Consider the following 16,652-nt stretch of genomic DNA (forward strand, 5'->3'; position numbering starts at 1 on the left):
TGTGTGTGTGTGTGTGTGTGTGTGTACTCTGTGATCCTCACAGTATGCTTAGCTCAGTCCTCTCCATCACCGTAGCTGGTGTGGCTTTGCCCACCGCATCACTAACCAGTCTCCATAGCAACATTTTGCTTCATGCTCATAATTTGCACAAAAGGAAAAAATGTCCCAATGTCACATGCGGGCTCTAATAGAAGGCCAATCCTCTCGCTCTGCTGTGCTAGTTCAAGGAACGTGTGTCGAAAGGGCGCTTTTTATTTGTCGGAAGTCTACAGGCTGCCGTTTCCCACTTCAGATTTCTCGCAGCACACAAGCGTGTCCTGTTTTGGTTCTCAACTAGACTTAGAGGTTGAGTTCTTGACCATTGCGCATTATCGAATTCCTTTGTTGCTTTTCTCGTGCACAGTCCGGAAGACACACAGATGTAGGCAGTTCACGTTCCTGCGTTACTGTTTCCACTACAGGAGGTAATGGTGTTAATAAACACCGCAGCAACAGTAACAGGGATGGGCGAGATGTCTGCTTGAAATGTTGGTCTTTTTTTGTTTAATGAACTACCGTACACTCAGAATGTGATTGATAGAAAGGCTGCTTGGATAACTATACCGAATAGTGGACAAAAAAACCTGTTGCACTGAATGATCCATGTAAAGGCTGGCAAATTAACGTATAAACTAAACATACAGAACGCATGACAACACTACAATGTCAGATGAAACGCAATCACTTACCGGGTGCAGCAGACAGTTTGTATGACACTGAAGAATAGCCAGGCTGATGTGCAGTGATGTAAACCCATTTTCTGCTAATTACCTCATGCTGTCATCTGCATGTAAGGTAGTCTGGCTGTTAGGTTAAAAAGTCATCACAATATTAATAACTTTAGAAAAAGACACCGGAGACTTATGGAATGATTTTTCAATGGCCTTCTGCAGAAGTTTGGAGAGGAATCCTGAGAAGCTTTAGGCAACACGGCCCTTCTCTTAGCTCGTCAGAACTTCTCTCAACTGGCTCTCTGCAGAACTGGCGCTTTTATTAAGCAAAGGATGACAGGAATGACCATATTTGGAACAGTGAATGTATAGATGGACGATTGACAAAAACAGGAAACAGATGGTCACACAGACATGGTATCAAATGATAGTTGAAAAGTCACACCTATGACTTTTCAGTTCATAAGTAACTTATCTGTGGTGTGCAGAGCAACAGACATCCCTTTAAGAAATACTCAAGGGGGTTTTGTTGTCATGAGATGGTCAACTAACCCTTACAGACAATGAGACGACTGTCAGACGACCCCCCTGAGTCTCTCCAAGGAAGTGGCTAAACTTGCCATCTATTCAGAGCATGTGATCGGTTTCAGGGCAAAGGTCAATTTGGGCCTCCTCCTGAACCCAGGAAATCTGGGACAGATGTGTCCATCTGACAATGGTTCATTGACAGACTGAGAAGTCAGCAGGGCAACATTCAGTTTTAACCTCCAAAGCATGTCATGAAGATAAACAGGCAGTTTTCTCATTCTGATTCTGGCAGTTTTCACAATGATAAACTTGGATTTATCTCACACTGGCTTTCAGTGTCTTTACTTTGAATCTTCCTCTTTTGTCATTGTTTTCCTGCCTCTGAATTTTAACTATCTAAATAAATGGCAAAGACCTCAAAAAAAAAACAACCCACATATAAATTCTCTTTTTTCTTTGTTTTGCTTTTATACTCTCAACACAGAGCAGCAGATATGCACTTTTCAAAGCAGCTTTTGCAGCACAGAAGACAAGCAGTTTAATTTACTTTGGGTTTGATGGCGTACACAGTGAGAAGATGAGACGCGGGGAGAGCCCCGTGCAGATGAGACGGCTTCCTGTTCCCGTTGGTTCGGTGTGATGTTCATCAGTCCCCCTTAGCTCCTCTCCTGCAGGACCCTCGCTGAGAGGACGAAGGGGAGTAGGTTATTTACACGAGATGCGACACAGAGATAAAAAAGGAAAAGGCAACCGCTTCGCAGTCATCTCTACTTTGGCAGAGATGACTGACACAGGAGAGAGCTTTGTTCTGGCACACGTATTTGGCAAGAGAGGAGGACTGCTGTGTTTTGAGGAGCTACCTGTGTTTTCTGTTTTGAAAGAAGTGGTATCCAACACTCACACCTACAATCAAGCTGACTGGGAGGTTTAGGAAGAAAATAGGTTGACACTTTTCAGTCAGGAGTGCCTGTTAGAGTAGGAAGCGTCATGTGCTAAACCTGAGTTTAATTAACTCTAAAATGTGTTGCATCTTAGCTTGACATGCATGCATCTTTCTCTGACGTCCCTCTGGCTCGCAGCAGCACCTAGCAACAAATTTAGTAGCATTTTGGCATTTTAGATTCCAGTGAAAAACACAATGTCTACATGCAATATATCCGTCTTTTGTGTGTGTGTGTTTTTTTTTTGTATCCGTTCACTTAACTTGTACATGCACATTTTTTGTATTCTTTCTCTGCGTGATCAGGATTGTAAACCCTGTTTATAATTCATCTTTAACACCGTTGTTGACTTGGCATAGTCCTGCAAAAAAAAGAACACTGCAGTCACAGACGGAGATTTTGTCTCAGGCTTCCCAGGCATTTTGGTGTTAAATTTACATTAGAGTTAAAAACAACCTCTTTGTAGATGGTATGGCATACAGACTGTAGTTAGGACAAAACAAATGTGCATTGAAGCAGTTTGGCGTTAGAGCGGATTATCTTTACAGCAAAATTGCACTTTTTGTTAGCACTTAGGGACAATTACGTCGGAATAAAAGCAAACCAAAGTCATTTCAACAAGAGTTTACGCTCAGTAATGTCCAATAATAGAGCTGGGGTTGTTGTGATGTTTTGGCTGACTTCAGTTTGTGGTTTGTTGGATCATCTGACCTTCCACTTTCTTTTATCTAAGAATGACTTTTAAAGGAATAAGATAAATTGTGCTGTGAGGTTGTTGTTTTTTTTGCTTGTTTTTTTTTTGTCTTTCACAAGTTTCACAGAGCTGGAGTTACGTTCATTAACGCTGCTACTTTCTAGTCTACGACAGTGGGAAAGGAAGTCATTACTCTGTATCCTGCTGGCTGCTGAACTATTATTTATCCAAGACTCAGTTTAAGAGCATTTGTGTGGGATGTTGTCAGTCACACTCCTGTGGTTTTCAATACTGAATGTATGAGTGTTGGTAAATGTACAGCCGTTTTGTGTCACTGTGTTTGTGATGCAACTACTGTAAAACAACCACGGTGGTGCTTCACTTCACCTAATTGTTTGATGCATAAATATTTGTTTTCTTTTTTAACCTAACAATGTTCCCCTGCTTGAATCAACAATCTTCTTAGATTACAGCTGTAACGTGATTTGTATCTTCATTTCTCTGTTTTTGTTCCATTGAGGTGAGAAGTGGAGGTGGTGTCTGGATGTGACAGCACATCCCAATCCCGTGTGCTCTCCTAAAACGTTTCCCAACGTTAGTGACTATAGGAATGGTGAGAAGCTTTCAGAGAGGGATATAGGTGTGTGTGTGTGTGTGTGTGTGTGTGTGTGTGTGTGTGTGTGTGTGTGTGTGTGTGTGTGTGTGTGTGTGTGTGTGTGTGTGTGTGTGTGTGTGTGTGTAGATTTTTTTATTCTGTTTACATTAATTGAAAACAGATTAATTTATTTATATAGATTTATTTCCAAGGGGTTCTATATGTTCCAAATGGGTATATCTATTTATATATAGATTCATACTGGTCATGAGCCATGGTCTGTGTTTTTGGTGTTTGCACCTTCTTTTCTCAGTCCAGTTTCTGTAAAACGCCACTTCACAATATTTAGATGCAATCAGATGAATAAAATCATATATTACCAAGGTGTGGAAAAGTAGTTGGAGAAAAACAGGACACATGAGGTCACCGAACAACAGAGGAAAAGAATACAAAAGGTGTTCGCCAAACAGTTCTTAGAAACAGTCTTCTCAGACGTTTGTCTTCCCCATCCACCGATCAAGTCAAGACTTGTCTGTTTTTGAGTGACTTTGACAATGAGTGTGAGTTTCTGAGTGTGTGAAGTTTGCAGTGTGATGTTTTCTTCCCTGGTGTTTTTTTCTTTTGGTTTAATTGGTTCTGTGTTTTCTGCTATTGGTTCTCACTGTAGATTCTGATTTGGGATATGTTTACACTTGTCATTTTCTGGTCTGGATCAAAGCAAAAGTTGAGCCTGTGACACTTTTTCCCCATCACACCAGCATGTTTAACACGCTGGCATTTGATGTTAAACCAACAGATGCCTCATAAAAGATGTGGATGAGATCCAACCGTGATTGGATGGCACTCTGATGTTCAAGAATACATACAATGCTCTCTGTTGCCTGTGGAGATTTTACAACTTTAAAAATGTCTAAAAGAGCCAAAATAGCATAATTCTTGTGTTGCACAAAAACCTGTGCTTCACCCATCTCCACTGAAGTATTTTGAGCTCTCACATTTAGAAATACAAAGTAAGCAAGTCAACTGCAGAACCGTATGGTTGCATGTTCTTGGTCAGGGCGGTTCCCAGATTTCTGACCAACCACACCAGAGTTGCTATGGAAGCAGATTAAAACCCACCTCCTTATGCTCAGATGACAGTATTCACACACGATGAGCTGTTCTGCACTGACAGAGCCGTCACACGGCAGCTTGTTTCAGTAAAACTAAACCTGTCAAGTATAAACACTTCCTTAGTTTTGAAAAGACAGCTCTCTTTCAGAGACCTGTTTGCTTTCAGAGTCCAGGGTGGGACCTCATCCATACGTCTCTTCAGGCACCTGCTGGTTTCATATGAAAAATTCCAGTTTGAAAGGCAAAGCAAATAAGGACTGAACTAAGAGCATGAATACACCCTCTTAATAATTACCCAGGCAATTTCATGCACAGAACCGGGAGAGAGTCTCTTTCAAATGCATTTTTTACTTTCTCTGCAAAAGAATATGCACATTTTTGGAGTGACAAGCAAATGATGGCTTTGAAGGTTTAGTAACCCTGGATTTCACAAAGTTTTCAGGCCGGGGTTTTTAACAAGACGTCTTTTTTTTTTTTTTGTACCACTGCACCAGTTTCAGTGTTTTTTTTTCTTCTCTCGCCATATACTGTACAGGTTTTCTAGTTGTGAAGACGGGAGTGTGTGTGTACAGCCATGATTGCTTATTAAAATAATAAAACTAAAATTGTCTTGCAGTCCTCAATATAACAAATTTTACATATTAATTCATAAAAACTCAAAATGATGATCTGGTCAGTTATGCAGGCGTCTTGGTGATGCGGCGGTGGTGCTGGCAATCTTTTTAAAGCAATCACACAGCCTTCTTCTTCCCTGCTGGCTTCAACTGCAGTAACTACACACCTCTCAGCCTGCATTAGGCTTCATACTTTATTTATTCATTAATTCATTCAGTCTTGTAAAAATAGAGGTTCTGTGCATGCCTCTGATTGGTCGTCTGGTGGTTCCATCGTTGCACAAGGATGCGGTCACATTCTCGTCTAGTTGATAAGCAGCACCATGACACTACTTATCATGATCAAGACTGTTGGAGTCTGTTAAGCCAGAAAACAAAACAATAGCCCGGGTACGCTGATCTTGCTTTGTAGTGCAGCAGCCAGTGTTTCACTTGTGACGACCTTGTGTGTATGTGTGTGTGTGTGTGTGTGTGTGTGTGTGTGTGCGCGCGTGTTTCTTTTAATCATGTTCACACACACACACACTCTAATATGAGTTTTTGTGTGTCAGAGTAAAGTGTTTTATGGGTTCAAAAGAGTCTCTGTGAGAGTGGGTATGAGTGAGTGCTTCATCTGAACAAGTCTCTTATACGTCAAGGCGCCACAGACTCATGTACATACTCGGCAGTGGGGTTTAGAGGGAGGATTAATTGGAGAGTAACTGGCGGGATCCTTCGCGTGCCGTTGAGTGTTTGTTGGGAAGCATCCCAGCTGCATTGAAGAGCCCCTGGGAGCTTTCATCAATGAAAACAAGCGCCACACCTCAGAGGCCGACGCAAACCTCCCAGGCCCGGTGCTGACGGTACCAACCCGGGTAGCGCTACTGAGTTTGTTTCTGAGGGATCTCAGGACAACTTCCTGCCATGAAGTGGGGATCAAAGAGGGCAACAGAGCTGCACCTCTCAGTGCCCTCTAAACAACAGCCTAAATTAAATTAATGAAATAGATTGTAAAGCCTTTAAACATGCATGTGGCAGGGTGGAGGAGCTGCAGCCACTCAGGCTGATTAGGGCACAGGTGGGCCCAATCAGCCTCTCCACCCTGCCAGCCTTCATAAGGCATAGCTGCACAGCAGCAAGGGAGACTGAAGCTGGAGCTGTGCTTGTGCACGCGTGTGGTGGTGATCTGGATCTTCTGCTATAATAAAAAGGGTCTGCACTAAACTCCGTGTCTCTCCATCCTGTCGGTCGGGCCCCCGTGGCACTCACCGTGCTACAATGCAACTTTTACAATTAGATTCTAACTTCACCCTAAACAAATAAAACAATCTATTTTTTTAATAAAACAGGACCGGTCCGACTAGCAGAGCCAGGAGTTAAAAACATTAATTTGTTTGTGTTTTGTCTTTCTTTTTTGTTTCCTTTTCCCTTTTTAATTTGCTTTTTAGTTTGGTATGTTTCCTACCAGTCAAGAGCCCAGACGGCAATCTTTTTTAGTTGTTTTGCAGTTTGAGAAATAGATGCTTTTTTTTTTTTTTTTTTCCCTCTTTTTTACCTTCAGGGCCTCTTAGTCTGACTGTTCTTCCCCCTCGTCCAGCTATAATTTAACAGTGCCGTGATGTCAGAGCTCAGTAGTACCACTGGTGAGTAGAGTCCCATTCATTGAGAGATCAGTGGTCCTCATCCTCGTTTCCATGAAGTCCAATCACTTGTACCTGCAGGGAAACCGCCCTCCTTCTCATTGCCACTCTTGCACGGACGCAGACTTTATTAGCTCACCTCTTTAGAATACTGAGTCACATCATCTTATCATTAAAACTAACAGAGCTCGAGTCCCGAGGTTGCGTTCAGCTGCGCAGGTAGGAGATGTCAGGTATGATGTTTGTGACAACTTGTTACTGGCTTTGATTCTCTTGTTGCGAGGAGAATATCTCTGGCAGGTGCGCGGCGCCGGATGGCAGACGAGCCTGATACTGACTGTGTTTGACCTGTCTGTGTGCAACAGTGTGTTCATTCGCTATCCGCTCTCCTGGAAATATTTTTTGACACTGAATAAGCAAGCTCATCTTCACGGTTGAGCTTTTCCACATCCTCCAGGCTGGAAATGCAGGGCTCCAATGCTCAGTTCCTTTGATAAGAATATGCATCAACATTGGAAAACGAAGCACATTCACAGGCTTGAAAATCGCTGCACAAATCAGAGCGATAGGTGTGTAAAGATGCAGGTCTCTGCAACCAGACGGCTTCATCTGCAGGAGAAATTGATGTGGCTCCCCATTTCACTGTATTATTTATTTAAGTCTGTACTACAGCTTTGGCGTGCATCATCTTTACACCGACTGATATTTGATTCAGGACCTTCACTTTTTTTATTGGTCTCATTGTATAAAGTGAATGTAAGACGCATCAAACTGCTTTCAAGAAAACTTCAAGTCAAGTCATTTTCTACCTTTTACTGTAATATCACGAGATGCAAATGCATCTGTCCACACAATATACCTCTGTGATTACTTAGTACTTGATGCACCACATCATCACGCAGACTTTTGATCGTCCAGCTTGTGAGAGAAAGTGAGAGATGCATATGACGGGCAAGTAAGTAACTTGTTTTAATATGCGGTGCGTGATTTAACTGTTAGGGATGCATAGTCGAGGACGGGAGGAAAGAAAAGCAAAACCAGCTGGGAGTGAGTGATAGAGTGGCACACTGAAGCAGGCAGAAGGCTGCAGTTGCCAGGGGCGATGCTCTGGGCTTTCCTGAAGGGGTTGATGCATAGTACCAGCAGTCACCTGCCATCTATCACATGTAGACGAGAGTGTGTCTGTATGAATGAGTCAGGTGGGTTCTGCCTGTCATAAAGCTTTAATCCTGAGTGACATTTATCCAATGGAGGCTTCACTCATTCATTCATCCATCACGCTCCATCCCTCCTTTCCATCCTTTGCTCTTGGCTTTTTATCCTTCTCTCCCTCTCTGCTCGTTGTATCAGACAGACAGTTGTGAACCAACTCTGCATACCAAGTGCTATCACTCACTCAAACGCACGCATGCTACAGTGCAGTGCACGCACTGCTGCACAAATATATGAATTCCAGATATTACAACGCCGCTGTTAGGCTTGATTCTGCTTGTTGTGATGTGTAGATATCTGACGTGTGTTTGTGTTGTTGCTGACCTGCAGAGTAGCCAAGATTGATGTTCACTTCTGCGCCGGCATTACGGCACACTTGTTGAAGCTGGTAGGAATGTGTGTCCGCCGGATTGGTGCAGAAGCGTGAGAGAAAGGGAGCACGGGAAGTCTGTGTTTCTGTGGAGTGGCCATGATAGATGAAACGGAAGATTCTTTCATTAGCTGCGTTTGAAGCTCAGCGGGGTCACAGCAATAGCAGACATTTAATTACAGCAGGCTGAAGGCTTCCTCTGCTGAGACACACACGCGCGCTCACGCAGGGAAGCCTTTCATGAAACATGCTCCTAAAAGGTAATAATATAAACCACTCAGCAGGTGAAATAACCCCGGACCCACGCGACGCCCCCGCCCCACCCCACCCCCTTTTGGCATTTTTTGACCTCTCCATCTCTCCCTGGCTCTCTCCCTCTGTGCGCTAAGTATAGCAGCGGTAATGGTGATGGATGCAGATGGAGCAGGCGAGTCTTAAATGTCAAGCTCAAATGAAAACTGCTGTTCCTGTGAGACAAAAGCAGCTGGACACAACTAGTGTTATTTAACTCTCGCGCAGAGATATACAGTGCACTCAGATGAGTGATTGTGTGTAATGGAACCCTCACAAGCCCCTTGGTTTTTTTTCTTCCTCCAAATTATTCTTAAATCTAATATGAATCAATGCATCAATGACAAATTAATTACTGAAGCTATTCCAATATTAAAAGGAAGTGTTTCATAGCCTTATACCTCTCGGATGTGATTAAGTAGCTTCTGCATTGTTGAACTCCTTAAGCCCTAAACAATATCCCACAAAATGAATAACTTTGGGGTCTCTGCAAGAGGGAACTTCAGACCTGGATCTAAAATCTCCACAAATAAGATCCGTATTGTAATTACTCTGTACTAACAATGTTATTAAACCTGCTCTCACAATTCCCAGCTGCAGGTTTGTTAAATTTGTGTCAAAAGAAATAAAGTACACCACAGAGAAAAGTCATTTCACTCATTTTTGCAGCCTCCAGTTGGGTCTAAGATGATGATTTAATCTTAAATAATTCAAGTAAAAGTTAAGCAAAGCAGTGCAAATAAAGTTCAAATTCTGGAGAAAAAATATCTGCTTTTACAGATGTTTAACGAGGAAGGGTCTCGCATTGTTTTACATCTGCGATACGCAGTCATTGTGAGCCAGACTGAACGTAAACAAATATTTGTTTGTGTACAATACATCTCCACAGGCCTGCGTTAATTGATGCTGGCTGCACAGAACACTCACAGAACTTTATATTGCATATTAGATTAAACTTTTCCAAGCTTGCTCTGAAGCAGGAGGAGAGATTTAAAGCGACTCCCTCCTCAAAGAGCGCTCATGTTTGCATGTGAAAATATAATGAATAATTTTCTTAGACTCTGCAGCAGCGGCGGCACATTTCATGTTGTTGACGCAGTGGGAAGTGGGTTTGGAGGGGGTGTCGTCGCTACTTAGCGCTGACACTCTGTGTGCTTGTTTATGTATACATTTGTCCATATGCACATTTCATGGGACTGTTTCAAGTTTAATGAAGGTAATGTTTGAACGTCCTCAAACAAACAACTTGGCGACGAACAGAAGAATCCTCTGGCGATTAACTGGCTTAGATCCGTCTGAGCATGACTGAGACATGACATCACAGAAATAGCTGCTCTCTTTCACTCTCCCAGAAATAAGGGCAGACGTTCTTCATCTGTTTTCGTCTCTCTGGATTTTCAGGTAGACCTGTGATTTACTACAAGCAGGTCTGCGTGTGTCTGCGGAGTGACTAAGAGCTTTAACTTCACACAAAAACTGGGTGTGCAGTTGTCATTCCTTATTAATGGTGGAAAGATACTTTTCTTTATGAGTTTGCCATTTTTCTCCTCACATGGGGAAAGAATCGCAAATAAAGTGATACTGGCAGCCGTGAACAGTGTAGGGACGTTAACACGAGAGCAAACCCACAGAAAGACAGTCGCTCTGTTCTGTGATAATTGGGCCTTTTAAGTAGACGTGTTGTGACATTTTGTCAAAGGTTGACTCAATTTCATGAAGGCATTAATATAGTGTCTGTGATGTGTTTTGATTTGTATACGGCAGGGATTCAGTTGGAAAGCTTCCAGTCGAGTCTAAGTTTGTACGTGTCTATTCCAAGCAGCAAGCTTTATGAGAAGTCAGCCAAATTAAAATGTATTTCATTATGGTTTTCATTTGTGTTAAAGCTTTGCGCTACTCAGACAAAGATGGGGAAAGTGGTGTTATGTTCAGTTGATAGTCACTTCAAATACGCAAGCAGATATCCTCACACAGAGAGCCTGTCCTAAAAAATTAAATTGCAATAACTATACTGGGAAAATGTGTGTGGCATTTTTTCCTTTAGCATCTACCTTATTTTCTGGACTATAAGCCGCTACTTTTTTCATAGGTTTTGAACCATGCGGCTTATACAAAGGTGCAGCTATTCTGTGGATTTTTCTTCCACGCTCTAACCGGAATTAGAATCAAAACTAAGACAAAATAAATGCAAAGAAGAATACGCTACTACTTCTTTAGCATATAGAAGTAGGTAGAAGCAGGTTTCAAACAGATAAATAGATAAATAAATACCAGTTATTTTCTCTTGGTTCTGTCCCGTTTTAATCAGCAAAGTTGCTGCCGTGTTAAAAGACACTGTTAGGAAAGGATCTATTTAGGTACAAACATGTACATCATTTACAGTTCAAAATCCTTCTGTACATGTAGTAAATATCTAATCTAACAACATAAATATCTGCAGCTTGCATATCCTTTTTTTTTTTAAATAGAGCGGATGCGGCCTATATGCAGGTGCGGCTTATAGTCCAGAAAATACGGTATTTTTGTTTTATTTATCTTTTTTTATCTTTTTTTATTCTTACATATTTATATTTTAATTACCTTACTTTTATTTTCTTTGCACTTTATCTATATAAGGACCAGCACCTTCGATAAAGCACCTGTAATTCCGTTGTGCCTAGAGCTAGTGTGTACAATGACAATAAAGAATCTTGAAATCATGATGCCCCCTTTGCAGATATCAACCACCTTCTATGAATGCACTTCATCTGACGTGATGCTCATGCAGGTTAACTGAAACTGAAAGGAAACTGAAAGGTCTTGCAGACAAACGAGGTGAAGCAGGCAGGTGGTTGATTCGCTTTTGGACACAGAATCCTCAGTCGTGTCACTAACGTGATTCTCTCTCCGCCGGTTAAAGGGCTCATTTCTCACATGCTGCAGTGCTGCAGGGACTCTGTATATACGCTGGAGTGTGAAAGAAAGAGGGAAAAGGAGGAGTGGGACCTCTTCATCACTTCCACTGTGACCTTCCAAGAGTCACACTGTTACAGAATACAGAACTAATGCCTCAATATATTATCTGAATCTGCTGCATTATCATTACGCCGTACAGTCACTCGCAGGCTTTCGCTCAGTTTTATCACACACAATGTGGAGGCACACAGAGATGCGCTTGTGTTTCTCGACAAAAAATGTGTTGATGAAGTGTTCACACACTGCACCTCAGACAGCAAAGGAGACGATTAGAGGAAAGATGCTAACGGCACGACACATAAAGGGATAGTCTAACCTAGTTTGTTTCTCCAGCGCTGTTAAAGAAATGAAAAAGTTAAGCGAAACATTTTAATTCTGAGGTTCAATATGTCAAGAAGTAGGTTACAAGAAGTAACCGTCGAGGATTAAATGCACAACGGTAGAAATGCACGTAGGCTACACATTTTTTCAGATTTCTAAATCTCTGCAGTTCTTTTGAAGGACTTTTATTAAAGTCAGTCGTTTTTAAAATTTTAACCACATTCACAAGACTAATTCCTAATAAATAATTTGCATATGAAAACAGTGTGAGCCCCTCAAAGGGAATAAACGTGAGAATGAAAGCATAATTTTAAACAGACTTTGGAAACTGAACTTTTACACTCGTTCTTCCTTTAAATGGTTGTTTGTGTGGATGCAAGGAGGAGGCATACACGTAGTTTTTGTGGGCATACTGTGGGTGTATGATTGAGGCGTGGTCTGCGGGGGAGAGAGGGAGTGCGGGGGAGAAGCACATGTGGTTTGGAACAGCTGATTGTGCACAGGTGTGTCTAATCAATCTCTCTACCTGCTTGTGTATTCAGTAGTGTAGCCCTGGAGACGGAGGTGAAACGGAGCCGCCTGACACACGGACACGACGGCTGTCGTAGGAGCATGTATGTGTGTGTGTATGGTGACCGACAGTGACCAATAAAGTTCGCCATTTCTCTGCCAACCCACGTGTCCTCGTTCCTGTCCGGTTACCCTAGCAGCACGAGTCGGCTACACATACATCATTTATTTACTACATTTTTTTTACTTTGTCTTAAAGGAGACCTATTATGGCATCTAATACCTATTTTAAACAGTCCTTGAATGTCTTAAAAACAAGCTTTTGATTGTTTTTGCTAAATAAATGAGAAATTCAGCCTCTGAGCCATGTCTTTATCATCTCATTCTCTAACCTCATTATCTATGCAGGATTCTGAGTGGGCGGGGCTATGATAATGAGGCTCTGTGCTGATTGGCTGCCTGAATGACGCGATACACCGCTACGAAAAAATGGCGGAAGCTCCGGCCGGTGGAGTTAGTTGTGGGCGTGGTTTCACGCATCGGAGACCAACCTATGTAAATCACATTTTGGTTACGTAACAACAGGAGCAGAATCTGAACGGCTCGTAGATCCATATGACACTGGACGGCTCATCCGGGCGGCTGTACAGACACTGCAGAATTTGGTTGCTTTCCTCCTTCTCTGAGTTGGCAGGCTGAGGGGAGACCACTTTATAGATGTTAAAGCAAGAAAAAAAGTGTTTTTCATAATAGGTCCCCTTTAAACAACTTCGAGCAACATCAGCATTGACATCTTACACACTCTCAGTATTTGCAAAAACAATGTCCACATCACGAATCAGGAGCTACAGACCACCTTTGGCAGCAAAAACTTAAAGTTGGAAGTTAAGTCATTTATGTGTGATGTTATAAGTCTGTCACATCATTGTGGAGGAATTGTAGCCCCCTCTCCCTCGCGACATTGTTTCAGGTCACTGAGGTTTAAAGCTTCTTCCTGCAGCATTCCAGACAGGTCGAGGTCGGAACAGTGCACTGTAGATTTGCTGGTGTGCATGAGATAATCATCCCGTTGCATTACCCATATTTCAGACCAGCTTTAGCTGTCAGACGGAAGGCCACACTTTACTCTACAGTACTTAAGTATCCAGGGTCATGGTCGATTCTGATGAGTGGCAGGTGGCCAGGTCCCGTGGCTGCAAAACAATCATCAATGCTCCACCACCGTGCTTCAATGTTGCTATGAGCTATTTGTACTGATATGCTGTGTTTTATTTTTTTTTATTTAGTTTACTTCCCCCCAGACGTGGCACTGGGCACCAAGGCCAAACAACACAGCTTTGGTTTCACCTGGCCGTAGGTCATAGTCCCAGAAGTCCTTTGTTCAGACATGCTTCTGCAAACATAAGCTATGTTGCCATGTTCTTATTATGGGGAGGGGACCTGAGCTTGCTCATCGTTCTATTCATTGATTAGCAGCACTTTGTTGCAGTAAGGGTGTACTTAGTCTTTCACACATTTTTTTTTTTAGTTTTAATGAAATACATTATGATGGTATCATGGATTGTTGTTCCAATGACGTTGTATTTACCGTATTTTGACCTGGTTAGGACCAGATGATTATATTCTTTCTTCATGTATAAAATCTTAGAATTATAATATATTAAATTATTATTTGTATTTTTATGACTGTACATACATACTGTGTGTGTATGAGGAGGACCACAAGGGAAAATATAGCAAGTTCCTGGACAAAAACAAGGTCATGGAAGCCACAGCCAGCATGTGATCATGAATTCTCCCAGTGTCGACAGTCTGGAGCACGATAGCGACAGAGCAGAGGGAGGACTGCAGCAAGCAGGCCCGATAAGAGCAAAAAGGTCACACCGTTGTTGTGTAGAACGGTTCTAACACTACCCATCCCAAATACCAGGTTTCTACTCCGTGATCCGACTTATTGTGTAACAAAACATTGTTAACGTCTGCAGGTTTGACATGTAGTCTACTCCTGTATTTGTGTCTTTTGTTTTCCTTTTCTTCTTCAAAGATTACTGTTAAGTCTTTTGCAGTCTACTTGATTGATGATCCTGAGGTAATAGCTCTGGTCTGAGGTAGATTGAGGTCCTTGACTGGAATGTGCACTGTACTGTTGACTGCAGTGCGCGTGTGCTTGTGTCTGCAGGGCAGGATCGCAGCGAGGCAACTCTCATCAGGCGCTTTAGGGGCGATGGTGTCCGTTACAAGGCCAAACTTATCGGCCTGGACGAGGTCACTGCCGCCCGTGGAGACAAACTCTGCCAGGACTCCATGATGAAGCTCAAGGTAAGAGTCTACTTCCTGCTCTTTTTGTTTTTTCTCTCTCCGTTGATACATCTCAAATAAAAATTCATGCTTTAAAGCACCCTTGTGAGGTAAACTTGCAACTGTGGGAAATCTGAGGACCCCCAAAAAGGAAGCACGTTCTAACATGCAGCAGCATGCGTCAGACATAACAGCATAAGTGTCCCTCTCACATTTATCAATGGGTTGTTGAAGTTTCCCTGCATGCAAACGACCAAAGGAGAAAAGTTCAAGAGCACAGATAAAAATGGCTGTGCAGTAATTTACAGGGACAATGATGATCAGTCAGAGAGGAAGTGAGGAGTTTAGCCATATGGATGAGAAGGGGATTGGGGTGAATGTCTCATTTGGCAGGACAGGAACAATTAGAGGGGGAGGTAGACAGATGGAGTAGTTAGCAGCAGAAAGAAGGCGTGTATGAGGGGGGTAATTCAGATGATAAGAGGGAGAGAGAGGAGTCAAGATAACGATTGAAGAGACACAGGCCATTTTGTACTGATTTACAAATAAACTCCTGATAAACAGCCGCCTTTAATTAAATAATTGATTGACAAGCCCGTATCCAACACAGTTATAAGTGCTCATCAGTCTACATATCTTTACACGGACCATTCATTTTTTTTAATCTTTTTTTTGTTAATGAAAATGATTGTAAAGGGCCTTGTTCATTATTAATTATCCTTAACTCATACTGGCGGAGCAAATTAAATCTAGAAAATCTCGTTTACGTTTTGTTTTTGTGTAGTGATAACTCCACCCAGCAGAAGGCTATAAGGGTGAGAAGAGGACAGACAGCTCATTGATCAAACAGCAGCCCTCCTCCTTATTAATTCAGACAGGAAATCCATCAACTCTTTTCCTCTGATCTCTCCACCTCCTCTTTCACACTGCTCCTCCTTCTCCGATCCCGGCTCCTTCAGCTCGGCGCTCTCTCCCCTCTCTTTTCTTCCCCATTTGTGATTTACCTATGCAAATCAAGGTGAAGGCAACATCCAACCTCATATGCACTTATTGTTAGAAATCACCAGCATGTCACTCTGTGTTAAAGCCGTTGTCTTGTAAATGATTTACATTTTTTGAAATCCCCATCAACAAGATACTGTAAGATATGCAAATAAGTATGAATGAGTCAACACATCAGTTGTAGCAGCCAATAAAGTCTCTCAAATGTATCGGTATGTCAGAAATTAAAATAATTTAACTTTTTTTAAATGAACTTTTGAATAAAGCATAATTTCATAGATATTTATTTCTGTGTGTGTCAGTAGAGCTTATAGGGGTGTACAATATTAGTAAAGCAAGCAATATCATTGCTGAACATAAATACTTTGCTGTATGATGGTAACGTCTTTTCATTTTGCGGCTAACTGAGACGCCAGATGGTAAATAGCCCATACACGCTGGAGAAAAAAAGGGTCATTATTTCTACTCCAACATCATGGTGTTATTGAAAAGAAAAATATTTATATCAAATGCACCTGGTAGCAACCATTATATTGGCTATGAAACAGTCTCTAGGTCATTTTTGCTGAATGTCTTCATATGTCCTTTCATATATTTTCTATGACTCAAAAGAATCGCTTTACTTGTTGCTTGGATTTAGATAAATAAAAAAATTAAATTAAACTGAAACATAATTTACCTTAATCATAATTTCTTGAGCTAAAGAGCTGCATGAGGAGCACTCTACAACAGCATACTTAAACTCATTAGGGCAGTGAAGCTTCATCTGACAAGCCAAATATAGTATTGATATTCCAAGTAAAGACCCAATATATTAACTGTACTATGAGACAGCTGCGGCTACTTTTGAGGTAAAGCTTAGCGAAGTGTTGGAAGGCT

The 16,652-nt window shown here is 41.9% G+C and overlaps 1 protein-coding gene across 5 annotated transcripts in view; it reads left to right on the forward strand.

Moving 5' to 3' along the window:
- dab1a (DAB adaptor protein 1a) overlaps positions 1-16,652 on the forward strand; it is a 127,190-nt gene that overhangs the window by 65,154 nt on the left and 45,384 nt on the right. For all 5 annotated transcript variants that reach the window (XM_061738075.1, XM_061738077.1, XM_061738079.1 and 2 more), the window contains exon 3: positions 14,653-14,792. In XM_061738075.1, the coding sequence (XP_061594059.1) occupies positions 14,653-14,792 (140 nt within the window). The remainder of the gene's footprint in view (positions 1-14,652; positions 14,793-16,652) is intronic.

The sequence above is a fragment of the Cololabis saira genome, chromosome 13, assembly GCF_033807715.1.
Source record: "Cololabis saira isolate AMF1-May2022 chromosome 13, fColSai1.1, whole genome shotgun sequence".
NCBI classification, from domain to species: Eukaryota; Metazoa; Chordata; class Actinopteri; order Beloniformes; family Belonidae; genus Cololabis; species Cololabis saira.